At 42.2% G+C, this 25,231-nt stretch overlaps 1 protein-coding gene across 1 annotated transcript in view; it reads right to left on the bottom strand.

Moving 5' to 3' along the window:
* Positions 1-4,073: 4,073 nt before the first annotated feature.
* Positions 4,074-25,231, bottom strand: part of LOC124019865 (semaphorin-3aa-like) — a gene marked incomplete at its 3' end in the record, with an annotated part of 28,136 nt that continues 6,978 nt past the window's right edge. Inside the window, exons 2-3 of the mRNA XM_046335305.1 lie at positions 8,165-8,325; positions 4,074-4,136 (exon numbers count right to left, since the gene is read on the bottom strand). Coding sequence (XP_046191261.1) covers positions 4,074-4,136; positions 8,165-8,325 — 224 coding nt within the window. The remainder of the gene's footprint in view (positions 4,137-8,164; positions 8,326-25,231) is intronic.

A 25,231-nucleotide genomic window follows, 5' to 3' on the forward strand; every position in this document is an offset into this window, starting at 1 on the left:
ATTCTATATGTAGTGTGATTCTATATGTAGTGTCATTCTATATCTAGTGTCATTCTATATGTAGTATTGTGATTCTATATGTAGTGTGATTCTATATTTATTGTGATTCTATATGTATAGTGTGATTCTATATGTATAGTGATTCTATATGTATAGTGATTCTATATGTAGTGTGATTCTATATATAGTGTGATTATTTATGTAGTGTCATTCTATATGTAGTGTCATTCTATATGTAGTGTCATTCTATATGTAGTGTGATTCTATATGTATTGTGATTCTATATGTAGTGTGATTCTATATTTAGTGTGATTCTATATGTATTGTGATTCTATATGTATAGTGATTCTATATGTATAGTGAATTCTATATGTAGTGTGATTCTATATGTATAGTGATTCTATATGTAGTGTGATTCTATATGTATAATGATTCTATATGTAGTGTGATTCTATATGTAGTGTCATTATAAATGTATTGTGATTCTATATGTATAGTGATTCTATATCTAGTGTGATTCTATATTTATTGTGATTCTATATGTATTGTGATTCTATATGTATAGTGATTCTATATGTATAGTGATTCTATATGTAGTGTGATTCTATATGTATAGTGATTCTATATGTAGTGTGATTCTATATGTATAGTGATTCTAAATGTAGTGTGATTCTATATGTAGTGTGATTTATGTGGTGTCATTCTATATGTAGTGTGTCATTCTATATGTGATGATTCTATATGTAGTGTGATTCTAAATGTATTGTGATTCTATATGTATTGTGATTCTATATGTATAGTGATTCTATATGTATAGTGATTCTATATGTAGTGTGATTCTATATGTGTGATTATATGTAGTGTGATTATATATGTATTGTGATGATTCTATATGTAGTGTGATTCTATATGTAGTGTGATTCTAAATGTAGTGTGATTCTATATGTAGTGTGATTCTATATGTAGTGTGATTCTATATGTAGTGTGATTCTATATGTATTGTGATTCTATATGTATAGTGATTCTATATGTAGTGTGATTCTATATGTATAGTGATTCTATATGTAGTGTGATTCTATATGTATAATGATTCTATATGTAGTGTTATTCTATATGTAGTGTCATTCTAAATGTGGTGTCATTCTATATGTAGTGTCATTCTATATCTAGTGTGATTCTATATGTAGTGTGATTATATATGTAGTGTGATTCTATATGTATAGTGATTCTATATCTAGTGTGATTCTATATGTATGTGATTCTATATGTAGTGTTATTCTATATGTAGTGTCATTCTAAATGTGGTGTCATTCTATATGTAGTGTGATTCTATATGTAGTGTGATTCTATATGTAGTGTGATTATATATGTAGTGTGATTCTATATGTATAGTGATTCTATATGTAGTGTGATTCTATATGTATAGTGATTCTATATGTAGTGTGATTCTATATGTAGTGTCATTCTAAATGTGGTGTCATTCTATATGTAGTGTCATTCTATATTTATTGTGATTCTATATGTATTGTGATTCTATATGTATAGTGATTCTATATGTATAGTGAATCTATATGTAGTGTGATTCTATATGTATTGTGATTCTATATGTATAGTGATTCTATATGTATAGTGATTCTATATGTAGTGTGATTATTTATGTGTTGTGATTCGAGATGTATTGTGATTCGAAACTTTGATTTGAACATTTTGCCTTCAGAAATTATTTATACCCCTTGACTTATTCCACATTTTAATGTCTGAATTCCAAATGGATTAAATTGACACAATAGCACATAATGAACCCCAAGTAAAAAAAAAACATTTTTTTTTTGCAAATGTATTGAAAAAAACAATTAAGAAATATTTAATTTACATAAGTATTCACACCCCTGAGTCAATACTTTGTAGAAGCACCTTTAGCATTGATTACAGCTGTGAAACTATCTTGGTAAGTCTCTAAGAGCTGTCTACTCCTGGATTGTGCAGCATTTGCCCATTAACTTTTCAAAATTCTTTAAGCTCTGTCAAATTGGTTGTTGATCATTGCTAGACAACCATGTTCAGGTCTTTCCATAGATTTTCAAGGTGATTTAAGTCAAAACTGTATCTCGACCACTCAGGAACATTTGGCCTTGTGTGTTAGGTTATTGTCCTGCTGAAAGGTGAATTCATCTCCCAGACAGAACCAAGTTTTCTTCTAGGATTTTACCTGTGCTTAGCTGCATTCCGCTTACAAAAAAGTGAATTGCTTTACTTTAGTGCCTTGTTGCAAACAGGATGCATGTTTTGGAATATTTTTATTCTGTACAGGCTTCCTTGTTTTCACTCTGTCAATTAGCTTAGTATGTGGAGTAACTACAATGTTATTGATCCATCCTCAGTTTTCTCCTGTTAAACTCAAACTGTTTTATAGTCACCCTTGGCCTCATGATGAAATCTCTGAGCAAAGTCCTCCTCTCTGGCAACTGAGTTCAAATATCAATATAATATTGTCCAACAACAATATAAGGATATGTAACTGTATCGATCCCCCACCGCTATAATCAACTTTCTCAGATCTCCACGAGTCCACGTGGGCTATGGGATTGGGCAATAATCCATAACTGAATCAAATGAGTCACGTTCCTGACTGAATCATACCCAACCTACTGAGTCATCTTGTACAAAGCCCAGTGAATCACGAGTAAGACATTTGGGCAGAGAGTGCTGTACTGTTGCATTTGTTCCAGGGCTCTAAATTGAGTGGAGAAATTCACCACTTAGGAGCTAGGAATGCTTTTGTAATGTCCTAATCAAGCATTCGTGCCCACAAAAACGCAGCTTTCATTGCCTCATTTTCTAGAGTAAACATTTTTACAGCATGCAAATGCCTCATCAATGTGTGTGTGTGTGAATGCGCACATGCATCTCTGTGTGTGTGTTATAGAGTACACGTGTGTGTATCTGGTCATGTGTACAGCAGGAATGTCTGTATGTATCTGTGTTAGGGCAGTGCTATGTTTATAACCCAAAAACCTGCCACAGACTATGACCCAAGTGGAACCTCTGTGATTTATGCTAAATGGCATATATATTTATGGACTGAACTACGTAATCCCACATAATCCTAGAGCCCCCTCCCCCCACTGCACGTGCACTCAGCCATGAAATTAGAAGCAGATACAACACCAGGGTTGTGTGTAAACCCCACATGAGATAACACACAATCTGATACATACAACACACACTCTCTCTCTCTCTCTGCGATAACGCACACAATCAGATGGCACACCCACACACACTCACTTCATCTCTCTCCCAAACACACACACAGACACACACACTGAGTTCAGCTGTGCATGCAGAACATTGGTAGATAAATGAACAGAGTGATGTGATGTACTGCGTTCTTGCCGTGCCAACAGAACCAACAAACACACACAGCGGGGAAGGAACGCTTCCAGGGGACCACAAGGTCATGGAAACTACTAGCAACGACAGCTATGCTAGTTTGGATCAATGTTGTTATAATGTCGCTTCCACATCATTTCCACAACAAACATCTTCTAAATGTTTCTGACGACACGACGTGGAAAAATATTATTATTAATGTTGCAGGTTATTAATGGTTATTATTTATTAATGTTAGGTTATTATAGGTTATTAATGTTGCAGGTAACACACTAACAACATGTCAGACGAGATAGTTACATGGGTTCCTAATGGTAACACACTAACAGCATGTCAGACAAGCTAGTTACATGGGTTCCTAATGGTAACACACTAACAGCATGTCAGACATGCTAGTTACGTAGGTTGCTAATGGTAACATGCTAACAGTATGTCAGACATGCTAGTTACGTAGATTGCTAATGGTAACACGCTAACAGCATGTCAGACATGCTAGTTACGTAGGTTACTAATGATAACACGCTAACAGCATGTCAGACATGCTAGTTACATTCCCCTGCATAAGCTGTGTGCTGACAAGTTAAAGTATAGCCTGCAGGTAACGTACACCACATGTATCCACCTATTGTGTCAGGCTACATAAGAGTGACATAAGTGGTTATAAGGTGACTCGCAGAACTTACCCCGAGGTCTTTCCCCGCCCACTTGCACTCGTCACGCTTTGAGGGCGTGGCTGGCCATGCGATCTATGGAGAGGAGGAGAGAGGGAGTGCTATCATACGGAACAGGAGAGAATGTGTCATTGAGAGAGATTATAAACAACAACATCATTGAGTTTCATCTCAATCTCTTCATTCGAAGACTCAATCATGAACACTCATACTGACAGTTGTGGCTGCTTTGTGTGATGTATTGTTGTCTCTACCTTTTTACCCTTTGTGCTGTTGTCTGTGCCCAATAATGTTTGTACCACGTTTTGTGCTGCTACCATGTTGTGTTGCTACCATGTTGTTGTCATGTTGTGTTGCTACCATGCTGTGTTGTCATGTGTTGCTGCCTTGTTATGTTGTTGTCTTAGGTCTCTCTTTATGTAGTGTTGTCTCTCTTGTAGTGATGTGTCCTATATTTATATATATTTCTATGTATTTATTCGGTTTAATCCCAGGCCCCGTCCCCGCAGGCCTTTTTCCTTTCGGTAGGCCGCCATTGTAAATAAGAATTTGTTCTTAACTGACTTGCCTAGTTAAATAAAGATGAAATTAAAATAAAATCATTTAAAAGTGAGGGAGTGGTATACTAAGGAACAGAGGAGAGAATGTGTCATATGAACAGAGAAAGTGAGTCATCATGTAAAACAAGAGAGAAGGAGTGCACAATAATATTATGGGGTCCATTCAGGCGGTAGTCTAACCAGGAATTGAACCCAGGTTTATGCAAATGATGGTCCAACACATTTGCCATTGCACCAATGGGTCAGAACATCTGGATGAGTATGCTAAGTGTTGCACGTAGCTTGCTAACTTGTTTAGCTGGAGGGATGTGAATTTTGAACCATGAAGTAAGAGAGACAGATAGCTTTAAAGGGAATACAGTGTAAGTCACTACCAATTTACAATGTCTCCGAGCTCGCAACATTGGGCCTAGTCTTATTCACTTGCTGGGTCAAAATGAATTCCCCCCCAAATCTTAAGGTGGACCCAGGTTCAAAAACATTTGGGAACCCCCTGTATGAGCTTAGCTTTACAGTACTGAAAGTTAAATAACCAGAGCACTCCTGAGGCCCTTTGGAGAATCATTTAAGGCTTTCAATTAAAGATGGTTGTCCTTATGGTCTTACCATCTGTCACATTCGTGTGTGTGTGTCCTTCCAGTGTCCCCTGAATTATAAAAACAGATTGTGTGTGTGTCCCGCCAGTGTCCCCTGAATTATAAAAACAGATTGAGTGTGTGTCCTTCCAGTGTCCCCTGAATTATAAAAACAGATTGTGTGTGTGTCCCGCCAGTGTCCCCTGAATTATAAAAACAGATTGTGTGTGTGTGTCCTTCCAGTGTCCCCTGAATTATAAAAACAGATTGTGTGTGTGTCCTTCCAGTGTCCCCTGAATTATAAAAACAGATTGTGTGTGTGTGTCCTTCCAGTGTCCCCTGAATTATAAAAACAGATTGTGTGTGTGTCCTTCCAGTGTCCCCTGAATTATAAAAACAGATTGTGTGTGTGTCCTTCCAGTGTCCCCTGAATTATAAAAACAGATTGTGTGTGTGTCCCGCCAGTGTCCCCTGAATTATAAAAACAGATTGTGTGTGTGTGTCCTTCCAGTGTCCCCTGAATTATAAAAACAGATTGTGTGTGTGTGTCCTTACAGTGTCCCCAGAATTATAAAAACAGATTGTGTGTGTGTCCTTACAGTGTCCCCTGAATTATAAAAACAGATTGTGTGTGTGTGTCCTTACAGTGTCCCCTGAATTATAAAAACAGATTGTGTGTGTGTGTCCTTCCAGTGTCCCCTGAATTATAAAAACAGATTGTGTGTGTGTGTCCTTCCAGTGTCCCCTGAATTATAAAAACAGATTGTGTGTGTGTGTCCTTACAGTGTCCCCTGAATTATAAAAACAGATTGTGTGTGTGTGTCCTTCCAGTGTCCCCTGAATTATAAAAACAGATTGTGTGTGTGTGTCCTTACAGTGTCCCCTGAATTATAAAAACAGATTGTGTGTGTGTGTCCTTCCAGTGTCCCCTGAATTATAAAAACAGATTGTGTGTGTGTGTCCTTCCAGTGTCCCCTGAATTATAAAAAAAGATTGTGTGTGTGTGTCCCGCCGGTGTCCCCTGAATTATAAAAACAGATTGTGTGTGTGTCCCGCCAGTGTCCCCTGAATTATAAAAACAGATTGTGTGCTGGGGCCGGACTCATAATAAGAGCTGGAATAATCATCCACAGGCATGAAAGCTGAGGAGTACAACAAGTCATAGAAGTGCAGGTACCAGAATGCAGGTAGGTGCTAGAACATGGGTACCCACCCACACATGGTATGCTCATGGCACTAGAAAAAACACCACAAATAGCAGGTTAACTAACACACACAGACTCACCATGCAGGCACACACACACACACACACACACACACACACACACACACACACACACACACACACACACACACACACACACACACACACACACACACACACACACACACACACACACACACACACACACACACACACACACACACACACACCACGTGGGCACACACACACACCACGCGGGCACACACACACACCACGCGGGCACACACACATCCTTCTATTCATAGCGTATCTCTCTTCAGGATCAGCTGAGCTGTTCTGTCAGACCAAGGGACTTGCAGTGCACATCTGGGTAATTGCATTAGATTTGCTAAATCACCGCTTTTCCACTTATCTTTCTCTGCATTATCAAAGATCTGAATAGGGAAAACACATCCGCGCCAAGGGCCCCCAAAAATTATGTAATTCTCTTTCTTTATATTTAAATAGCCTCTGCAATGCATACAGTGTGTGTGTGTGTGTGTGTGTGTGTGTGTGTGTGTGTGTGTGTGTGTGTGTGTGTGTGTGTGTGTGTGTGTGTGTGTGTGTGTGTGTGTGTGTGTGTGTGTGTGTGTGTGTGTGTGTGTGTGTGTGTGTGTGTGTGTGTGTGTGTGTGTGTGTGTGTGTGTGTGTGTGTGTGTGTGTGTGTGTGTGTGTGTGTGTGTGTGTATTCAGCACTTTAAGGGCCTTTGCAGTTTCTCCAGTGCCTCAGTGCTTCTTGTTCACATCAATCTCCACGTCTGTGATAGCTGTCAGAATCAGATAAAAAGACTCTTAACTCTCCTGTAACCTGTTCCAGGTGGACTGATGGAATTATAAACAGGCCTGTCTAGAAAAAGAGACAGAGAGATGGAGAGAAAGGGATGGAGGGAGGAAATCACAGTAATGGACTCCAGACAGATGGAGAGAGGAGCAGGAGTGGGTCTCGAATAACAAAGGGTTGCTGCTCAATCAAAGATGGCTTTTCATTTGAAAACACTATGTTCACTAGCCAATCAGCATCATACTCTGTGCTCACTAGTCAATGAGCATGACCTCTGCACTCAGAGATCCAGACTTCCAATTAGGATAGGTTTGGATATAACGTGAACCTAAATCCTGATCATGCAGTATAGCAGATCTAGTCAAATGGAAACCCGCCCGCCAACTGGTTTAATTACATTTATTCAATTATATTCCTGTCCCCCAACCATCTGCACAGAGGAAAATGATTCCAATGAAAAACATGTAAATACATAGCTCTGCCATAAACAGCTGAGAAGTGCATTCTAATTCCTCAAGCATCCTCACTTCCTGTTGCTAATTATTCATACGGATCATCATAGGGAAGTTCAGACAGCTTTCAGCTTTTCAGTATTTATGGGAAATGCGGTCCAAGTCTTCATCTCTCAGAGTTTGATTTGGCAGTGAGGTCCCTTACATAGCTCCATAGATTTGCTATTATGTGTTTTCATTGGCAGTTACTAAATGGACGGCTTGCCTATACTCTGGACCTCCTGTCTGAATCAATATCCACTCTTTAAAAGCGGGTTTATTTTATTTCATGCATATGTGCCTTTTACTGGAAGGATTGAGAATAAGCGGTCTATTGTATGTCTCTATTGATGCAAGACCCATAGAGAAAATGTTGGTTTTGTGTGGTCGTGTGGTCATTGTGTTGTCTTCATAATGTTGACCTTGTGTGCGGTCAAAGAGTAGGACTCTTACCTGTTTGTGCTCTCTGTTGAGATTGACCAAGTCGAAGGAGAAGACGTGGTCCTCGGCACCCACCAACAGTCTTCCTCTCTCCTCGTCCAATAGGAAGGTGTCGTAGCCGGAGCTGTTGGTGAGGCCGTTGAAAGTGATGAGGTTACTGGATTCTACCATCTCTGAAACACACACAGAGGACAGAACATGGGTGAGTCTAAAGCAGGTAGACAAACAGATGGATGGAAGAGGAAGAAAGGTGGACAGATGGATGAATGGATGGGTGGGTAGACAGACAGACTAGAGCTAAACAGTTCCAGTCATTTTCCCCAAATTCCCTGCTTTTCCAGAAATCGTGGTTGAAGGATTCTTGGATTTCCAGCTGATTCTCTTGTAATTCCAGGAACCTACCAACCAGGATTTCTGGGAAATACAGAGTGTTTTGGGAAAGGTACAAGAATTAAACAACCCTAGAATAGACAGCCAAAAATATCTAAAGAGCTTCAATTTAGATACGCTGCATGTCGATAGTCAATGTTACGGTTATAACCAAGAGCAAATTAATTGTGGCACAACAGAGTGTTGTATGACTGTGTTTCTGGTAAAGTGACATAGACAGATGAAGAATTTCAGTTCTGGGAGTTCAGATTTCTCAAGCTAGACACTTCTAAAAAGGTTCACCAAAAACTGCCCTTTGGGATGTCACACAGATCTGGTCAGGCATGACGTAAGGCCTCTAAGGTGGACACTGCGTGACCCAGTCTCAGCATGGCGCAAAAGCTGCCCAAGCATGTGATTGGCTGAATCTTTTATAGGCATTCGGGACAGGGCTGTGTGTGGTCAGTTAAGATGTGTAGTACAGTGTGTGCAGAGGCATGGCGATAAATAGCAGGTGGAGGCAGGAGAGTAAGTTCCTATAAACCTGTCAGGTCAACTAAACATCCCCCAACCTGAGACAAAACCTCTGAAACCTTTATCACCACAGGCAACTTTTGATGACACATGCAGCAGTAACAGCATGTTGAGACTGCTGAGATAAAGCCAAGCCAGCCTTCATTACACCAACAAAAATAACCAACTCAGAAGACAACAGTGTTGCTATGTTTTTGCCTCTGGTTCCTCAATACAAATCAGAATTGCTACTCAACCAAACAACCTGGTCGAAAAACATTCCTCGACAATCTAAAAGAATGATTAAGATAAGTGAGCATGATAATAAAATAATTGATGAGTCTCTAACAGTTTTTCGTGGGTCGGATTCTGCCCTTCAACATATCTGCTTCCATTTAGACTCCACTCCTTGTACCAGACACACCTGGACATACTGTAGACATACGTACAGAAATTACAGGTACATTAAAAACCCATGTCTCAGCACCATGTATCACGCTATAGCTCTTCCATCACCGTCCCCACCGGCAGTCTGGACTGTGATCTCCTCTGAGCCCTGATTGACGGGCGGCTAGAATATCACCCTAAATCGCACACTATTAACCCTACATAGTGCGCTACTGTTGACAAGGGCTCTATGGGTCCTAGTCATCAGTAGTGTACTATGTCGGGAATAGGATGCCACTTGGAACCTTAACCCCAGAGAAGCCATCTGCGCCCACTCTCCCGGGGTATTGTGGGTAAGATCGTGGACATCTGTGTGTATAGAGAGAAGAGGAAGAAGAGAGGGGGTGGGGGGTGTCAGTGATCCTCTCGTCTGTGTCAACATCTCTCTGTATCAAGTGTTCCATGGTATTCCCAATGGGATGAGGAGGGGAAGAGAGCGGGATGAGGGGGGACTGTGGATCACCCAATAAAGCAGCTCACAGCTCATCTAGGTCGACTAGGGCTGCTTCAAGGCTGAATGTGAGGCTTTTGAAGGTGTGTGTAGTGGTTGGTGTTACAGTACTGATATTGTGCTGCCTGTATCACCTTTATGGCAACCTGTCTGTCTATGTGTGTGTGTGTTGTTCATAGGTACGTCACTGTACAGTGTGCAATTCTGTGTGCACGCTGCTGCCTATGTATGCATGTCCATCAGTCCTCTAACAGCTTCTCCAACAGTTAGAGCAGATGTAACCAGAGAAGAAATGTTAAGTAGACAAACAGAGACTGGCTGACTGATCCAGAGTCTGGAGGCATCGTCAGTGCCTGGCCCATTTCATCACGGGGCCAACAGCCTATCAGATAACCCTTTACTCCTAATCAACCAATCAGCTATGACAGCCCAGGGACAGGAAACAAGTTATAGTGAGCACAAGGAAAAGTGCTTTACAGTGAAGGTAATGCTTGAAGAGGTGGACTTCTATTACCTACAGTAAGTAAAGGGGAAATGGAGAGAGTTTGGTCAGAGAGGAAGGGAAGAGATGGAAGAAATTAAGTCACATATTGAACTGTGATGGTTTTTAAATGGAGATGGTTTGTCACTGATAACCTGAATACAACTTCTGCTACAAAAACAAAAGGTGAGGAAGAGAGGAAGAGAGGAGAATGGACGAGGGAGACTTATAAGAGACCACAGGCACCTTAATTGGGGAGGACAGGCTTGTGGTACTGACTGGAGCGGAATTTGTGGAATGATATCAAATACATCAAACACACAGTTCCCAGGTGTTTGATGCCATTCCATCTGTTCCATTATTATGAGCCATTCTCCCCTCAACAGCCTCCACTGTGAGAGACAGAGAACAGATAAAGAGAGCGAGACGGATGTACCAAGACAATGGACAGAGACAAAAATAGGAAGAGCAGACGAGATCTGCTCATCTCAAAACAGAACAGAAAGGTATGCAGCTATGTTCTCTGCCATTTTGGCCCTGGATCTGACACTTCCCGCCCCTTTAAAAGCCCTCTAAAAGTGAGCGACTGTTGATCTCTGGAGCCAGGAATTTGCACGCTCTCTCCATAATGGCAGCCGTGGAGATCCATCGCGAAAGGTTTCCCCCAGATGGGCCGGAGATTAAACACATGCTACATATTTCAACACGTCGTGTTCTCAGAGTAAGACAGGTTGGGATGGTAGGCTGAGCAAGGCTTTATCGTAGCTGTAGATCGCCAAGGCTGCGAGGCCGACGTGACTGGGGCGAGACACCTAACCCAGGTAAAGACGGACACGCTCGTTTGGGGACGTGTTCACACACAGCACACACAGAGCACAACGGCCTTTCTCTCAAGCAAATGCAAGGGAGCAGATGTACCGATCACACACACACAGATATATATATATATACACACACGCACACACACACACACACACACACTCCTCTTCCCAGACTAAGTTGTAATCCAATCAGTGTTTCTGCAATGGCAGCATTAACCAGTAGAACACCGAGCCCACTCAGCAGTTTCTACCGCACACACACTCTGCCCAACACCGCCACACTCCCACCTCTCTCAAACACACACACACACTCTGCCCCACACCACCACACTCCCACATCTCTCAAACACACATACACTCTGCGCCTGCACCACCACACTCTCATTTGAATAAACACACACACGCCGCACACCACACACACATACACTCCTTATAACGTCTTTCACTCAGACACGTGCGTAAACATATCCTTTCTCTGCTGCCCATCTCACACACTCACTTATACAAACCTCCTTCTCTCCATACACATCCTTTGTTCCCCTGCTCTCCCTCCCACACAGAAGACAGGTAGGTGTGGCTGAATCTGGACCACAGACCTGTCTGTCTGTCTGCCTGTGTGTGTGTGCTTATTTTTCTCAGTCGCTCTGCTCTTAAGAAAACTGCACCGATATCAAAATGGAACACATCCATCTCTGTCTGGGCGGCTCTGATTAATAAATACTGCCAGGACACGGTGTGTGTGCTGTAAGAAAATATGATGAAAACATATTGTGTGTGTGTGTGTGTGTGTGTGTGTGTGTGTGTGTGTGTGTGTGTGTGTGTGTGTGTGTGTGTGTGTGTGTGTGTGTGTGTGTGTGTGTGTGTGTGTGTATATACCTGTGCCTGCTCAGGCACACATCTCCCCATGTGTTCAAGCACTCTTTCTACGCGTTCGCATTAAGTACGTCCTCGAAACCGATAAACACTCCTGATTCATTCAAATAAATGATTCGCTCCCTATCGTACGTCATTATGGAAAATAACCAGGCTCTTGTTTTATTTTAAAAGCCTTTGGGGGAAAAAACTAGCCAAATTGAATTCACAAGTGTGATTGTCAGAGTGCACTTCATCTTTCCATTCTCTAAACAGAGAGGCCTTTCAGCCGCCTACACCCTCTACACTCTACACAGCACAATGGCAGAATAAGGAAACATGAAAAGCGGCGAGACATTAAATTATGTCTATATATGTTTATCTGAATGACTCGAGCATAAAAGTAAGGCCCAACAGGAAAAAAGCACTTCACAAAAAACTTATGCAACACTAGGTTATAGGAATAATAGCAGCGTTTATTGGGGAGTGTTGGTTGTGGGAGAGAGGTATTCTGGGGAACAGAAGTAGAGACTACCTGTGTTTGAAATCGACTAATTTCCTCTTTCAACATTTCATTTCGCGTCTCTCTGCCAGATCTGTCGTTGGCACTAGTTACCACAGCCACAAAGTCAGGAGGCCCGCCTACTTGACCAATCAGATGAGGGAGTGTGTTGACCTGTATACCGGCGGTTCAGGGGAAATGATCGATCAGATGAGGAATTGTGATGATGGATATGCAGGGGCAGGGACAGACAAGATACATGCTTTTATCTTGTGATCCATCAATGATTTGGTTTTTATTAGCTACAATAATAAAAGCACCCGTTCTAAATGCAAAGTGGAAATCAGATGTCCTATTTCAACTCAGCTTGCAAGCTTATCCTTATGTTTGCACTTACTCACAGTTACTATCCTTATGTCTGCACTTACTCACAGTTACTATCCTTATGTTTGCACTTACTCACAGTTACTATCCTTATGTTTGCACTTACTCACAGTTACTATCCTTATGTTTGCACTTACTCACAGTTACTATCCTTATGTTTGCACTTACTCACAGTTACTATCCTTATGTTTGCACTTATGTTTGCACTTACTCACAGTTACTATCCTTATGTTTGCACTTACTCACAGTTACTATCCTTATGTTTGCACTTACTCACAGTTACTATCCTTATGTTTGCACTTACTCACAGTTACTATCCTTATGTCTCACTTACTATCCTTATGTTTGCACTTACTCACAGTTATCCTTATGTTTGCACTTACTCACAGTTACTTGTCTTAACCACAAAATAGGTTTACTCCAATAGCTGCATTGTTTTCTAAATGGCATGTAGACAAACACATTGACACATCTTGACTTTCTATTTTCTATTTCAAGTAATCCGCAAGTATAAAGTGCAGTTTCACAGAAAGGTTCACACACACACACACACAATTTATTTTTAAATTGGATGATTTAAGCTGGAAAACTTCAGCCCTGTTACATTTATTAATTCAAAGTTGCAATATGCCGAAATCACTCCATTTCCTTGTTGCAAAATGTCTAATAGTTTGCCTAATTTCAGCTTGTGACTAAACAAGCAAGTATAGTGTAGAGAATAATTTTACCATCTAAACCGCTGTGGAATATATTTTCAATAACCAAACAATGTGTATTTTCCGGTGTTTGAAGCTGGTGTACCAAATCAAAAGTATAAGATGCAGAAATGAAACTTAAGAACGGGAAGCATAGAAATAGGGACTTGCTTTCAAGAGAATGGCAGATCTATGACTCACATTTCTATGTGAATTTGGACAGGATGCCCAAAACCTTACATAATGCAACTTTAACTTAACATAGCCTTGCAGTCCACCATTTCACCATTTCCTACCAGTTTCCATCTCTGTACAAAGACATGGGCTTCAGGCTGTGGAAGACAGCAAAACAGGTCATAATAAGAATTGATTGGATTTACAGCACATGGCACTTTTCTAGACACCCAAAGCTCTTTATAATATAGGGGAAACTCTCCCCCTCACCCCACTTACATAGTGTATTTGTATTTATTTTGTTGGCCCATCCACTCCTCTCTTCAAAAGACAAAGTAACTTTGTTTAACATTTTAGTTTTTTATCAGATATGTTGTGACATTATTCATACAATGCACATTATTCATTTACAATGTACATACAAATGGTGCATTTTTATAGACAGTATTAAATGATAGGCAATACAGTTTGACATACACAGTACACAGTGGTAGGGAGGCGAGCAGGCCAAATGGTATGACAGACTCTTGTAATGAGTACCATGGGATCTTTAGCGACAGTTTGACACAGAGTCAGGACACCTTGTAATGAGTACCATGGGATCTTTAGCGACCACAAGTCCCCAAGTCTTCCTCCATTTTATTGAGGAACATTACATTGTTAGTTAGTACTTCAAAATGATTCAAATGAAATGAATGTTGTAAAAATGTATAGAGTAAATGACAGTGATCTGTGGACGTGTTGTTCATTTCAGAAGCATGTTTCTCCTGGGCTTTTGTTTGTCTGTCTTTCCACTGGTGGCATCCATACGTCTTTGTGGCCACAACCTGAAATGGAAAACCATTGAATGGGACACTTTTACTCTCCCAAATCAGTTGCTATTTTTTTTCCTGCCAAAGGCTGAGCATCTGTTGAAGGTCAAGAACATGATGTATTACTACTAGAATGAAAGGCAGCACTATCAATCACAATAACTTTGTGCTTGGAATGGAATCCCTAATGTTAGCTAGCTAGCTCATTTTAGATGAGTAGCAACAGTTTTAGTGACGTTAGTGATTTTAGTGACGTTGCCAATTCCTGATCCCGAATGTATTTAGTTATTTGATCCTCAAACTTGAACTCGATACGGCATTTTGAAAATGAGGTGTTTCCCACGAAACTGAATGCACACACCCTCATCTGATTGGTCAGGTAGGTGGGCCTTTAGAGACGGCATACATGTCATTACACTCCCTCTTCTGATTGGTCAGGTAGGTGGGCCTTTAGAGACGGCATACATGTCATCACACTCCCTCTTCTGATTAGTCCGGTAGGTGGGCCTTTAGAGACGGCATACATGTCATCACACTCCCTCTTCTGATTAGTCAGGTAGGTGGGCCTTTAGAGACGGCATACATGTCATCACACTCCCTCTTCTGATTAGTCAGGTAGGTGGGCCTTTAGAGACGGCATACATGTCATCACACTCCCTCTTCTGATTAGTCAGGTAGGTGGGCCTTTAGAGACGGCATACATGTCATCACACTCCCTCTTCTGATTGGTCAGGTAGGTGGGCCTTTAGAGACAGCATACATGTCATCACACTCCCTCTTCTGATTGGTCAGGTAGGTGGGCCTTTAGAGACGGCATTAATGTCATCACACTCCCTCTTCTGATTAGTCAGGTAGGTGGGCCTTTAGAGACGGCATACATGTCATCACACTCCCTCTTCTGATTGGTCAGGTAGGTGGGCCTTTAGAGACGGCATACATGTCATTACACTCCCTCTTCTGATTAGTCAGGTAGGTGGGCCTTTAGAGACGGCATTAATGTCATCACACTCCCTCTTCTGATTAGTCAGGTAGGTGGGCCTTTAGAGACGGCATACATGTCATCACACTCCCTCTTCTGATTAGTCAGGTAGGTGGGCCTTTAGAGACGGCATACATGTCATCACACTCCCTCTTCTGATTAGTCAGGTAGGTGGGCCTTTAGAGACGGCATACATGTCATCACACTCCCTCTTCTGATTGGTCAGGTAGGTGGGCCTTTAGAGACAGCATACATGTCATCACACTCCCTCTTCTGATTGGTCAGGTAGGTGGGCCTTTAGAGACGGCATTAATGTCATCACACTCCCTCTTCTGATTAGTCAGGTAGGTGGGCCTTTAGAGACGGCATACATGTCATCACACTCCCTCTTCTGATTGGTCAGGTAGGTGGGCCTTTAGAGACGGCATTAATGTCATTACACTCCCTCTTCTGATTAGTCAGGTAGGTGGGCCTTTAGAGACGGCATTAATGTCATCACACTCCCTCTTCTGATTAGTCAGGTAGGTGGGCCTTTAGAGATGGCATACATGTCATCACACTCCCTCTTCTGATTAGTCAGGTAGGTGGGCCTTTAGAGACGGCATACATGTCATCACACTCCCTCTTCTGATTAGTCAGGTAGGTGGGCCTTTAGAGACGGCATACATGTCATCACACTCCCTCTTCTGATTAGTCAGGTACGTGGGCCTTTAGAGACGGCATACATGTCATCACACTCCCTCTTCTGATTAGTCAGGTAGGTGGGCCTTTAGAGACGGCATACATGTCATCACACTCCCTCTTCTGATTAGTCAGGTAGGTGGGCCTTTAGAGACGGCATACATGTCATCACACTCCCTCTTCTGATTAGTTGAGTAAGTGGGCTGTTTCCTGGATGGGGTTGACGGGAGGGGTGTATGTCGATGTGTGTGTGTGGTCTTGTTCTTCTATCCTCGTGGGGACCTGAAATCCCCAGAATTCCCCACAAGGCTGGTAAAACAAGGAAAAGCCTCCCTTGTGGAGAACCATTTTCCCCATGAGGAAAATGTCTATTTTAAGCTTAGGGGTCAGGTTTAAGGTTACAATTAGGGTTTTGGTTACAATTAGGGTTAGGGGTTAGACTTAAGCGTTAGGGTTAGGTTTAGGGGTTTTAGTTCTGGTTAAGTTTAAAGTTAGGGGTTAGGGAAAATAGGATTTTGAATGTGCATCAATTTTTGGTCCCCGCGAGGATAGAAAAAATAGTGTGTGTGTGTGTGTGTGTGTGTGTGTGTGTGTGTGTGTGTGTGTGTGTGTGTGTGTGTGCATGTCTGTGTGTGTGTGTTGCGTGCGGAGAGTGTGTGGAGAGAGAGGAAGAGATTGAAGATAAATCTGAACAGATCTTGCAGATGATTTGGGAGCTACATGTTTATCTTTCAAAGAACAATAGCAGACTTTGGAAAAGAAAAACGCCCTTCTCCCACCCTACACCAGCAGTCTGGTTTGGCATCCTTCTCTCTGTCTCTCTCTTTCTCTCACTCCATTCTCGGTGTGTGGCTCGGTGTGTTTTTTTCGGCGCTCTCACGGCAACCTCCGCTGCAGAGCAAGCACAGGTGGTGGATGTATTTCGATGGAAAGGTGGGGGAGGCTTTGAGCAACACATTTTTTTCATGTTATCTTAATTAAGCCCTGGGATCGCCACAAGCCTTGATGCTTGGCTTCTCCTCTCCTTCCTCCTTTTTCTGCACTTCTTCTCCCTCTTTCGCAGCTGCCGGTGTGTGTGGCAGGTTGCCGCAGTAACGGTTACTATAACAGAAACGTCCAAAACCGATGGATTAATCCGACGACGATTGACAGGCATTGAAAACGGCTGCGAGTGTAAACAGGAACTTGAAATACAGGTGTCTCGCCCTTAGTGACACTGACACACCATTTAAACACAGGAACTATTCATGTCTAAACCCAAGGACTCTGTTGAGGGTTTAGACACTTCAAAGTGTTCCATTGAACAGAACACGTGGATGAATGTTTCATGCACATTCAGTTGGTTCTCCATTTCATGGACCTGGTTGGATTCTGAGGTCACTCTATTGTACTTATGCCTGTTGTGACACACTTTTTCTTTAAAACTGAACCAATCATTATAGCCTTGATTTCTCCATAGTGGTAGCTATTCCTTAGAGAGTAACCATCCTTTATGATTTCTCCATAGTGGTAGCTATTCCTTAGAGAGTAACCATCCTTTATGATTTCTCCATAGTGGTAGCTATTCCTTAGAGAGTAACCATCCTTTATGATTTCTCCATAGTGGTAGCTATTCCTTAGAGAGTAACCATCCTTTATGATTTCTCCATAGTGGTAGCTATTCCTTAGAGAGTAACCATCCTTTATGATTTCTCCATAGTGGTAGCTATTCCTTAGAGAGTAACCATCCTTTATGATTTCTCCATAGTGGTAGCTATTCCTTGAGTATCCTATCCCATAGTTAGAGAGTAACCATCCTTCATGATTTCACCATAGTGGTAGCTATCCCTTAGAGAGTAACCATCCTTTATGATTTCTCCATAGTGGTAGCTATCCCTTAGAGAGTAACCATCCTTTGTGATGCAAATAAAGTGAATGTTCACTCCATGTTCGTTGCCCCTCTCCTACAGTAGCTACAAACAGTAAGTTCATCGGTATCTGCAGTTGAAGTCTGAAGTTTACATACACTTAGGTTGGAGTCATTAAAACTTGGTTTTCAACTGCTCCACAAATTTCTTGTTAACAAACTATAGTTTTGGCAAGTTGGTTAGGACATCTACTTTGTGCATGACACAAGTCATTTTTCCAACAATTGTTTAGAGACAGATTATTTCACTTATAACTCACTGTATCACAATTCTAGTGGGTTAGACGTTTACATACACTAAGTTGTGTATGTAAATTATGTCATGGCTTTCGAAGCCTCTGATAGGCTAATTGACATAATTTGAGTCAATTCGAGGTTTACCTGCGGATGTATTTCAAGGCCTACCTTCAAACTCAGTGTCTCTTTGCTTGACATCATGGGAAAATCAAAAGAATTCAGTCAAGACCTCAGAAAAAATGTAGACCTCCACAAGTCTGGTTCATCCTTGGGTGCAATTTCCAAATGCCTGAAGGTATCACGTTCATCTGTATAAACAATAGTACGTACACAGCCATCATACCACTCAGGAAGGAGACGCGTTCTGTCTCCTAGGGATGAATGTACTTTGGTGCGAAAAGTGCAAATCAATCCCAGAACAGCAGCAAAGGACCTTGTGAAGATGCTGGAGGAAACAGGTACACAATTATCTATATCCATATGCAACTACACATGGGAACAATGTCCTCTGGTCTGATGAAACAAAAATAGAACTGTTTGGCCACAATGACCATCGTTATCTTTGGAGGAAAAGGGGGAGGCTTGCAAGCTAATGAACACCATCCCAACCGTGAAGCACGTGGGTGGCAGCATCATGTAGTGAAGGTGCTTTGCTGCAGGAGGGACTGGTGCACGTCACAAAATAGATGGCATCATGAGGTGGGAAAATTATGTGGATATATTGAAGCAACATCTCAAGACACCAGTCAGGAAGTTAAAGCTTGGTCACAAATGGGTCTTCCAAATGGACAATGACCCCAAGCACACTTCCAAAGTTGTGGTAAAATGGACAACAAAGGCAAGGTATTGGAGTGGCCCTGACAAAGCCCTGACTGTCACGCCTTGATCATTGTATTTTGTGTTTTAGTTATATGTTTGGTCAGGCCAGGGTGTGACATGGGTTTATATGTTGTGGTTCGTATTGCGGTTTTTGTATTATTGGGATTACGGCTGAGTAGGGGTGTTGCATAGGCTTGGCTGCCTGAGGCGGTTCTCAATCAGAGTCAGGTGATTCTCGTTGTCTCTGATTGGGAACCGTATTTAGGTAGCCTGGGTTTCGCTTTGTATTTCGTGGGTGATTGTTCCTGTCTCTGTGTAGTTTCACCAGATAGGCTGTAATTAGGTTTCACGTTCCGTTTGTTGTTTTTGTATTTTGTATAGTTATTTCATGTGTCACTTTTTCTATTAAAGTCATGAGTAACCACCACGCTGCATTTCAGTCCGACTCTCTTTCGACAAACGAAGAACGACGTTACACTGACCTCATCCTATAGAAAATCTGTGGGCAGAAATGAAAAAGTTTGTGCAAGCAAGAAGGCCTACAAACCTGACTCAGTTACACCAGCTCTGTCAGGAGGAATGGGCCAAAAATAACCAAACTTATTGTGGGAAGCTTGTGGAAGGCTACCTGAAAAGTTTGACCCAAGTTAAACAATTTAAAGGCAATGCTACCAAATACTAATTGAGTGTATGTAAACTTCTGACCCACAGGGAATGTGATGAAAGAAATAAAAGCTGAAATAAATCATTCTCTCTGATATTATTCTGACATTTCACATTCTTACAATAAAGTGGTGATCCCAACTGAACTAAGACAGGGACTTTTACGAGGATGAAGTGTCAGGAATTGTGAAAAACTGAGTTTAAATGTTTTTGGCAAAGGTGTATGTAAACTTCCGACTTCATCTGTATCTACAACTCATGCTTTACTTTCTAACACGATGTGCGTAGGTCAACTCAACCCACTATAGGATATGAATCAGCCACCCTAACAAGACATCCCCAACCACAAACTCTTTATATGAGTGGGCTAAGAATGGATACTCATCTTTCTTGGGCGAAATAATATATTTCTGAGTAACCGCATGACATTTCTGTTTTTCTTTGAGCTGCAGTGGGAGAGAAAGAGGGAGAGAGAGAGAGAGAGAAACTGAGAGAGAGAGAGAGAGAGAGAGAGAGAGAGAGAGAGAGAGAGAGAGAGAGAGAGAGAGAGAGAGAGAGAGAGAGAGAGAGAGAGAGAGAGAGAAAGAGAGAGAAACTGAGAGAGAGAAAGAGAGAGAGAGAGAGAAACTGAGAGAGAGAGAGAGAGAGAGAGAGAGAGAGAGAGAGAGAGAGAGAGAGAGAGAGAGAGAGAGAGAGAGAGGGAGAAACTGAGAGAAAGTGAGAGAAACTGAGAGTGGGAGAAACTGAGAGAAACTGAGAGGGGGAGAAACTGAGAGAGAGAGAAACTGAGAGAAAGTGAGAGGGGGAGAAACTGAGAGAAAGTGAGAGGGAGAGAAACTGAGAGAAACTGAGAGGGGGAGAAAGTGAGAGAAAGTGAGAGGGAGAGAAACTGAGAGAAACTGAGAGGGGGAGAAAGTGAGAGAAAGTGAGAGGGGGAGAAGGATCATATGTGGAACCATTTACTTAGTTGTATTCTCTTCCTGACACTGGGAGTAGACCACAGAGAGTAGTTTAACCAGCCCATGACAACAGAAATGGTTCAACCCTTAAACCCCCTGTGACTGCAGAAACGGTTCAACCCTTAAACCCCCCGTGACTGCAGAAACGGTTCAACCCTTAAACCCCCCGTGACTCCAGAAACGGTTCAACCCTTAAACCCCCCGTGACAGCAGAAACAGTTCAACCCTTAAACCCCCGTGACTGCAGAAACGGTTCAACCCTTAAACCTCCCTTGACCACAGAAACGGTTCAACCCTTAAACCCACCGTGACTGCAGAAACAGTTCAACCCTTAAACCCCCGTGACTGCAGAAACAGTTCAACCCTTAAACCCCCCCTTGACCGTGATTGCAGAAACGGTTCAACCCCAAAACCCCGTGATTGCAGAAACGGTTCAACCCCAAAACCCCGTGACTGCAGAAACGGTTCAACCCCAAATCCCCGTGACTGCAGAATGCCCACTCATGCAAGACATTGTTGTCCCTTTTCTCAATTATGATGAAATCATGCACGCATGCACGCACACACACACACACACACACACACACACACACACACACACACACACACACACACACACACACACACACACACACACACACACACACACACACACACACACACACACACACACACACACACACACACACACAGGCAGGAAGTTGCAAAACCACACACCAACACAGCCACTAAGCTTTGCTGAAAGGGAAAGATTGGTGGATCATTAGACCCACTGATGGATTGGGTTTTGAAAGACAGCGGTGGTTGGTGAGGTCGTGTCTGTTGCCCTCCACTGTTAGTATGGTATGTCTTTAGTCAAGCATAATGTTCAACATTACTAAGGCTTACCAAAGAGTTAGAGATTAGACCAAGAGTCTCACGCTCCAACAATGAACATATACACAAAAGGCTGACACAAACACATAGATGAACTGACTGAGACAGAGGGACAGACTGACAGAGGGACAGACTGACAGAGAGACAGACTGACAGAGAGACAGACTGACAGAGAGACAGTGAGACAGAGAGACAGACTGACAGAGAGACAGACTGACATACTGACAGAGGAACAGAGAGACGGACAGACTGACAGACTGACAGACTGACAGAGGGACAGAGAGACAGAGAGACAGACTGACATACTGACAAAGGGACAGAGAGACAGAAAGACTGACAGAGTGACAGAGAGACAGACTGACAGAGAGACAAACCGACAGACTGACAGAGAGACGGACTGACAGAGAGACAGAGAGACAGACTGACAGACTGACAGAGAGACAGACTGACAGAGAGACGGACTGACAGAGAGACAGACTGACAGACTGACAGAGAGACAGACTGACAGAGAGACAGACTGACAGACTGACAGAGAGACAGACTGACAGAGAGACGGACTGACAGAGAGACAGACTGACAGACTGACAGAGAGACAGACTGACAGAGAGACAGACTGACAGACTGACAGAGAGACAGCCTGACAGAGAGACGGACTGACAGAGAGACAGGCGGATACACACACATCCATGCACACACACAGACAGACAAACAGAGACTTTTACACATGCACACCATAGAGACGTTAGCCTGGGTGAAACATGACCCTGGAGTGGCGCTCCTTGAGGCTGACTGACAAGCCTTAGCAGCTGGGTCTGATCCACACACACTGCTGCAATGCAATGTCTACTCAGTAACCAAACCCTCTATACATAAAACACAGGAGTCATCCCTGTCACACACTGGACCCAATGTCCTCACCGTAACCATAGTCAAAATGACAAGTATACATCCATTCTATAAGGATGAACTTCCGCCGTACCATACTTAACTGTTAACTTATATACCTATGAGATACCCGGTCTTAGGGATGGCTAACTCCTTCGATCTCCACTGAGTTGGGTATATCTGCCTTACGTGTGGAATGATCTCCAATGCACTTTCATATTGGACGAATAGGTGCCTCTGTTTAGGACATTTCAGACGGCAGTTAAGGGACCTTTTTACTGAAGAATGTGTCTTTTATGACTGTGTTTTGCTTTTCATGTATTGTTGTGTAAGATAATGTGTATTTTAATAGTTAAATTTTATTTTGATGTGTATTGCTGTGTATAATAATGTGTATTTTAATGTGTATATTGTATTCTGATGTGTATGGTTGTGTATAATAATGTGTATTTTAATGTGTATATTGTATTCTGATGTGTATGGTTGTGTATTTTAATGTGTATATTGTATTCTGATGTGATTTGTTGTGTATAATAATGTATATTTTAATGTGTATATTGTATTCTGATGTCTATTGTTGTGTATAATAATGTCTATTTTAATGTGTATATTGTATTCTGATGTGTATGGTTGTGTATAATGATGTGTATTTTAACGTGTATATTGTATTTTGGTGTGATTTGTTGTGTATAATAATGTTTATTTTAATGTGTATATTGTATTTTGATGTGATTTGCTGTGTATAATAATGTGTATTTTCATGTGTATATTGTATTTTGATGTGATTTGTTGTGCTAGACCGGTATGTCATCAGAAGAGACCTTGGTCTCAGCATTGACTTCCTGTAAAAAGAAAGATGACATAAAAACGCTCCAAACTCAGTCATCTTCTGCGTAGTTGACAATGAAAGTTGTACATGGAATCTGCTTTGGGGATTGCATGCTCTGCCTCGGCTAAATAAACATATTGGGAGATGCACTGAACTTGACCAAAACTCATCAACACCAAACCACAGCTTGTGAATGTCAACGTAACTCTAAAGAGCACACATTTCTCAACACTAATATGAAAACGTTCCATTCCAAATAAGGAACAGAACTGAAGTGCAAAAGTGCCTAAAACACAAGCCACACATTGTGTCTGTAACATACAAGCATGTTAACCCTTGCAAGGCTACCGGCACAGACGTGTGCAGACCAGCAGGCTGGAGTGTTTATTGACATATTCAATCTCTCCCAGTCAGTTTTCACCACTTGCTTTAACCCTAACGTTGATGTCCGCGCCGCCACGGACACCCCGTGGACAAATACCCGTAACATCCGTCACTTTAAGCTAGAGATACACTTCCACATCTGCAGTGAAAGGTGACACAGCTAGAGCAGTGTTTGTCAGACCATGGTACATCCCGAAAATCCGTCTTCTCACAAAATGGTCTGTAGCATCTGTAGTGTATTCAAGGTTTAAAAAGACTTCTTATCAACCCCCTACAAAAATGTCCATTTAATTATAATCTACACATTTCCTGTTGCTGCAGGATTAAGATACAACATCTGTAGCCCCGTCACAAATGTTCAAGCAACACTATAAAACAAGCTTGGGTATTACACAGATCGTTAAATGCTTTGATTAATGACTGTTTGTTCTCCAAAGCCATCATGTCATTGTGCAACCCTGTGTGTTATACACAAGTTGACTCATTCTGCAGTATACAAACTGGCCCACAGTAATGGGAGTTGCCCAGTGTTGTGGTCTGCTCAGAGTACTGACATTATTCTGCCTGGGATGGAATGGTTTGAGATGGGGGGGGGTATGCATGCTGCCCTTTCCTGCTAACTAGGCAGACTGGGAGAGAAAGTCAACTGGAGGAGCCTGACTGAAAACTGTACTTAGGGGCTGCGGTATTGTGAGCTGCCTGAGAGCGACTGAACTGAAGGAGGAGGAGAGGAAGGAGAGACGGAGGAGAAGGCAGACATCTCAGGGGTCGGTCGGCGCGTTGGGAGCACACCTTATAATTATCCACATCCGCTCTGTCAGAGGAGGCCCATAGAATGGACAGATCCACCAGAGAGAGAGGGAGAGCAAGAGAGAGGTCTCTGTGGAACTCGACGGGGTTATTATGGGTTAGCTCTACTCCAGACTGCGTTGAGTTGGAGTGCGGTTCCATGCCGAGAGAGAGTGTCTATTTTGAATGGTTCCGAGTGAATTCCGAGGGCGGGCTAGTCTCTTCCCTCTATTACAGTTCCACCCATCCGAAACAGGTCACTGCGGGATGACCGGGGTCTTCATTAAGAGGTTAAAGGGCCCAGTAATTACCCCCAGAGGAGAGTAACTATCAGGTTGTTTAACAAGCCTTTTAATATTCCCCCAAGCTCCGCGAGAGATGTGTGTCTTTTTTACAATCACAATAGTTTTATGAGTCCCATCTCTCATGTTGCAATGGTTCATCTCACGTTCACTGTCTTGGTCTGTCTTGCATTCTCTCTCTCTCTCTCTCTCTCTCTCTCTCTCTCTCTCTCTCTCTCTCTCTATTTCTCTCTCTCTCTCTCTCTCTCTCTCTATTTCTCTCTCTATTT

The sequence above is a fragment of the Oncorhynchus gorbuscha genome, unplaced genomic scaffold, assembly GCF_021184085.1.
Source record: "Oncorhynchus gorbuscha isolate QuinsamMale2020 ecotype Even-year unplaced genomic scaffold, OgorEven_v1.0 Un_scaffold_700, whole genome shotgun sequence".
Taxonomy (NCBI): Eukaryota; Metazoa; Chordata; class Actinopteri; order Salmoniformes; family Salmonidae; genus Oncorhynchus; species Oncorhynchus gorbuscha.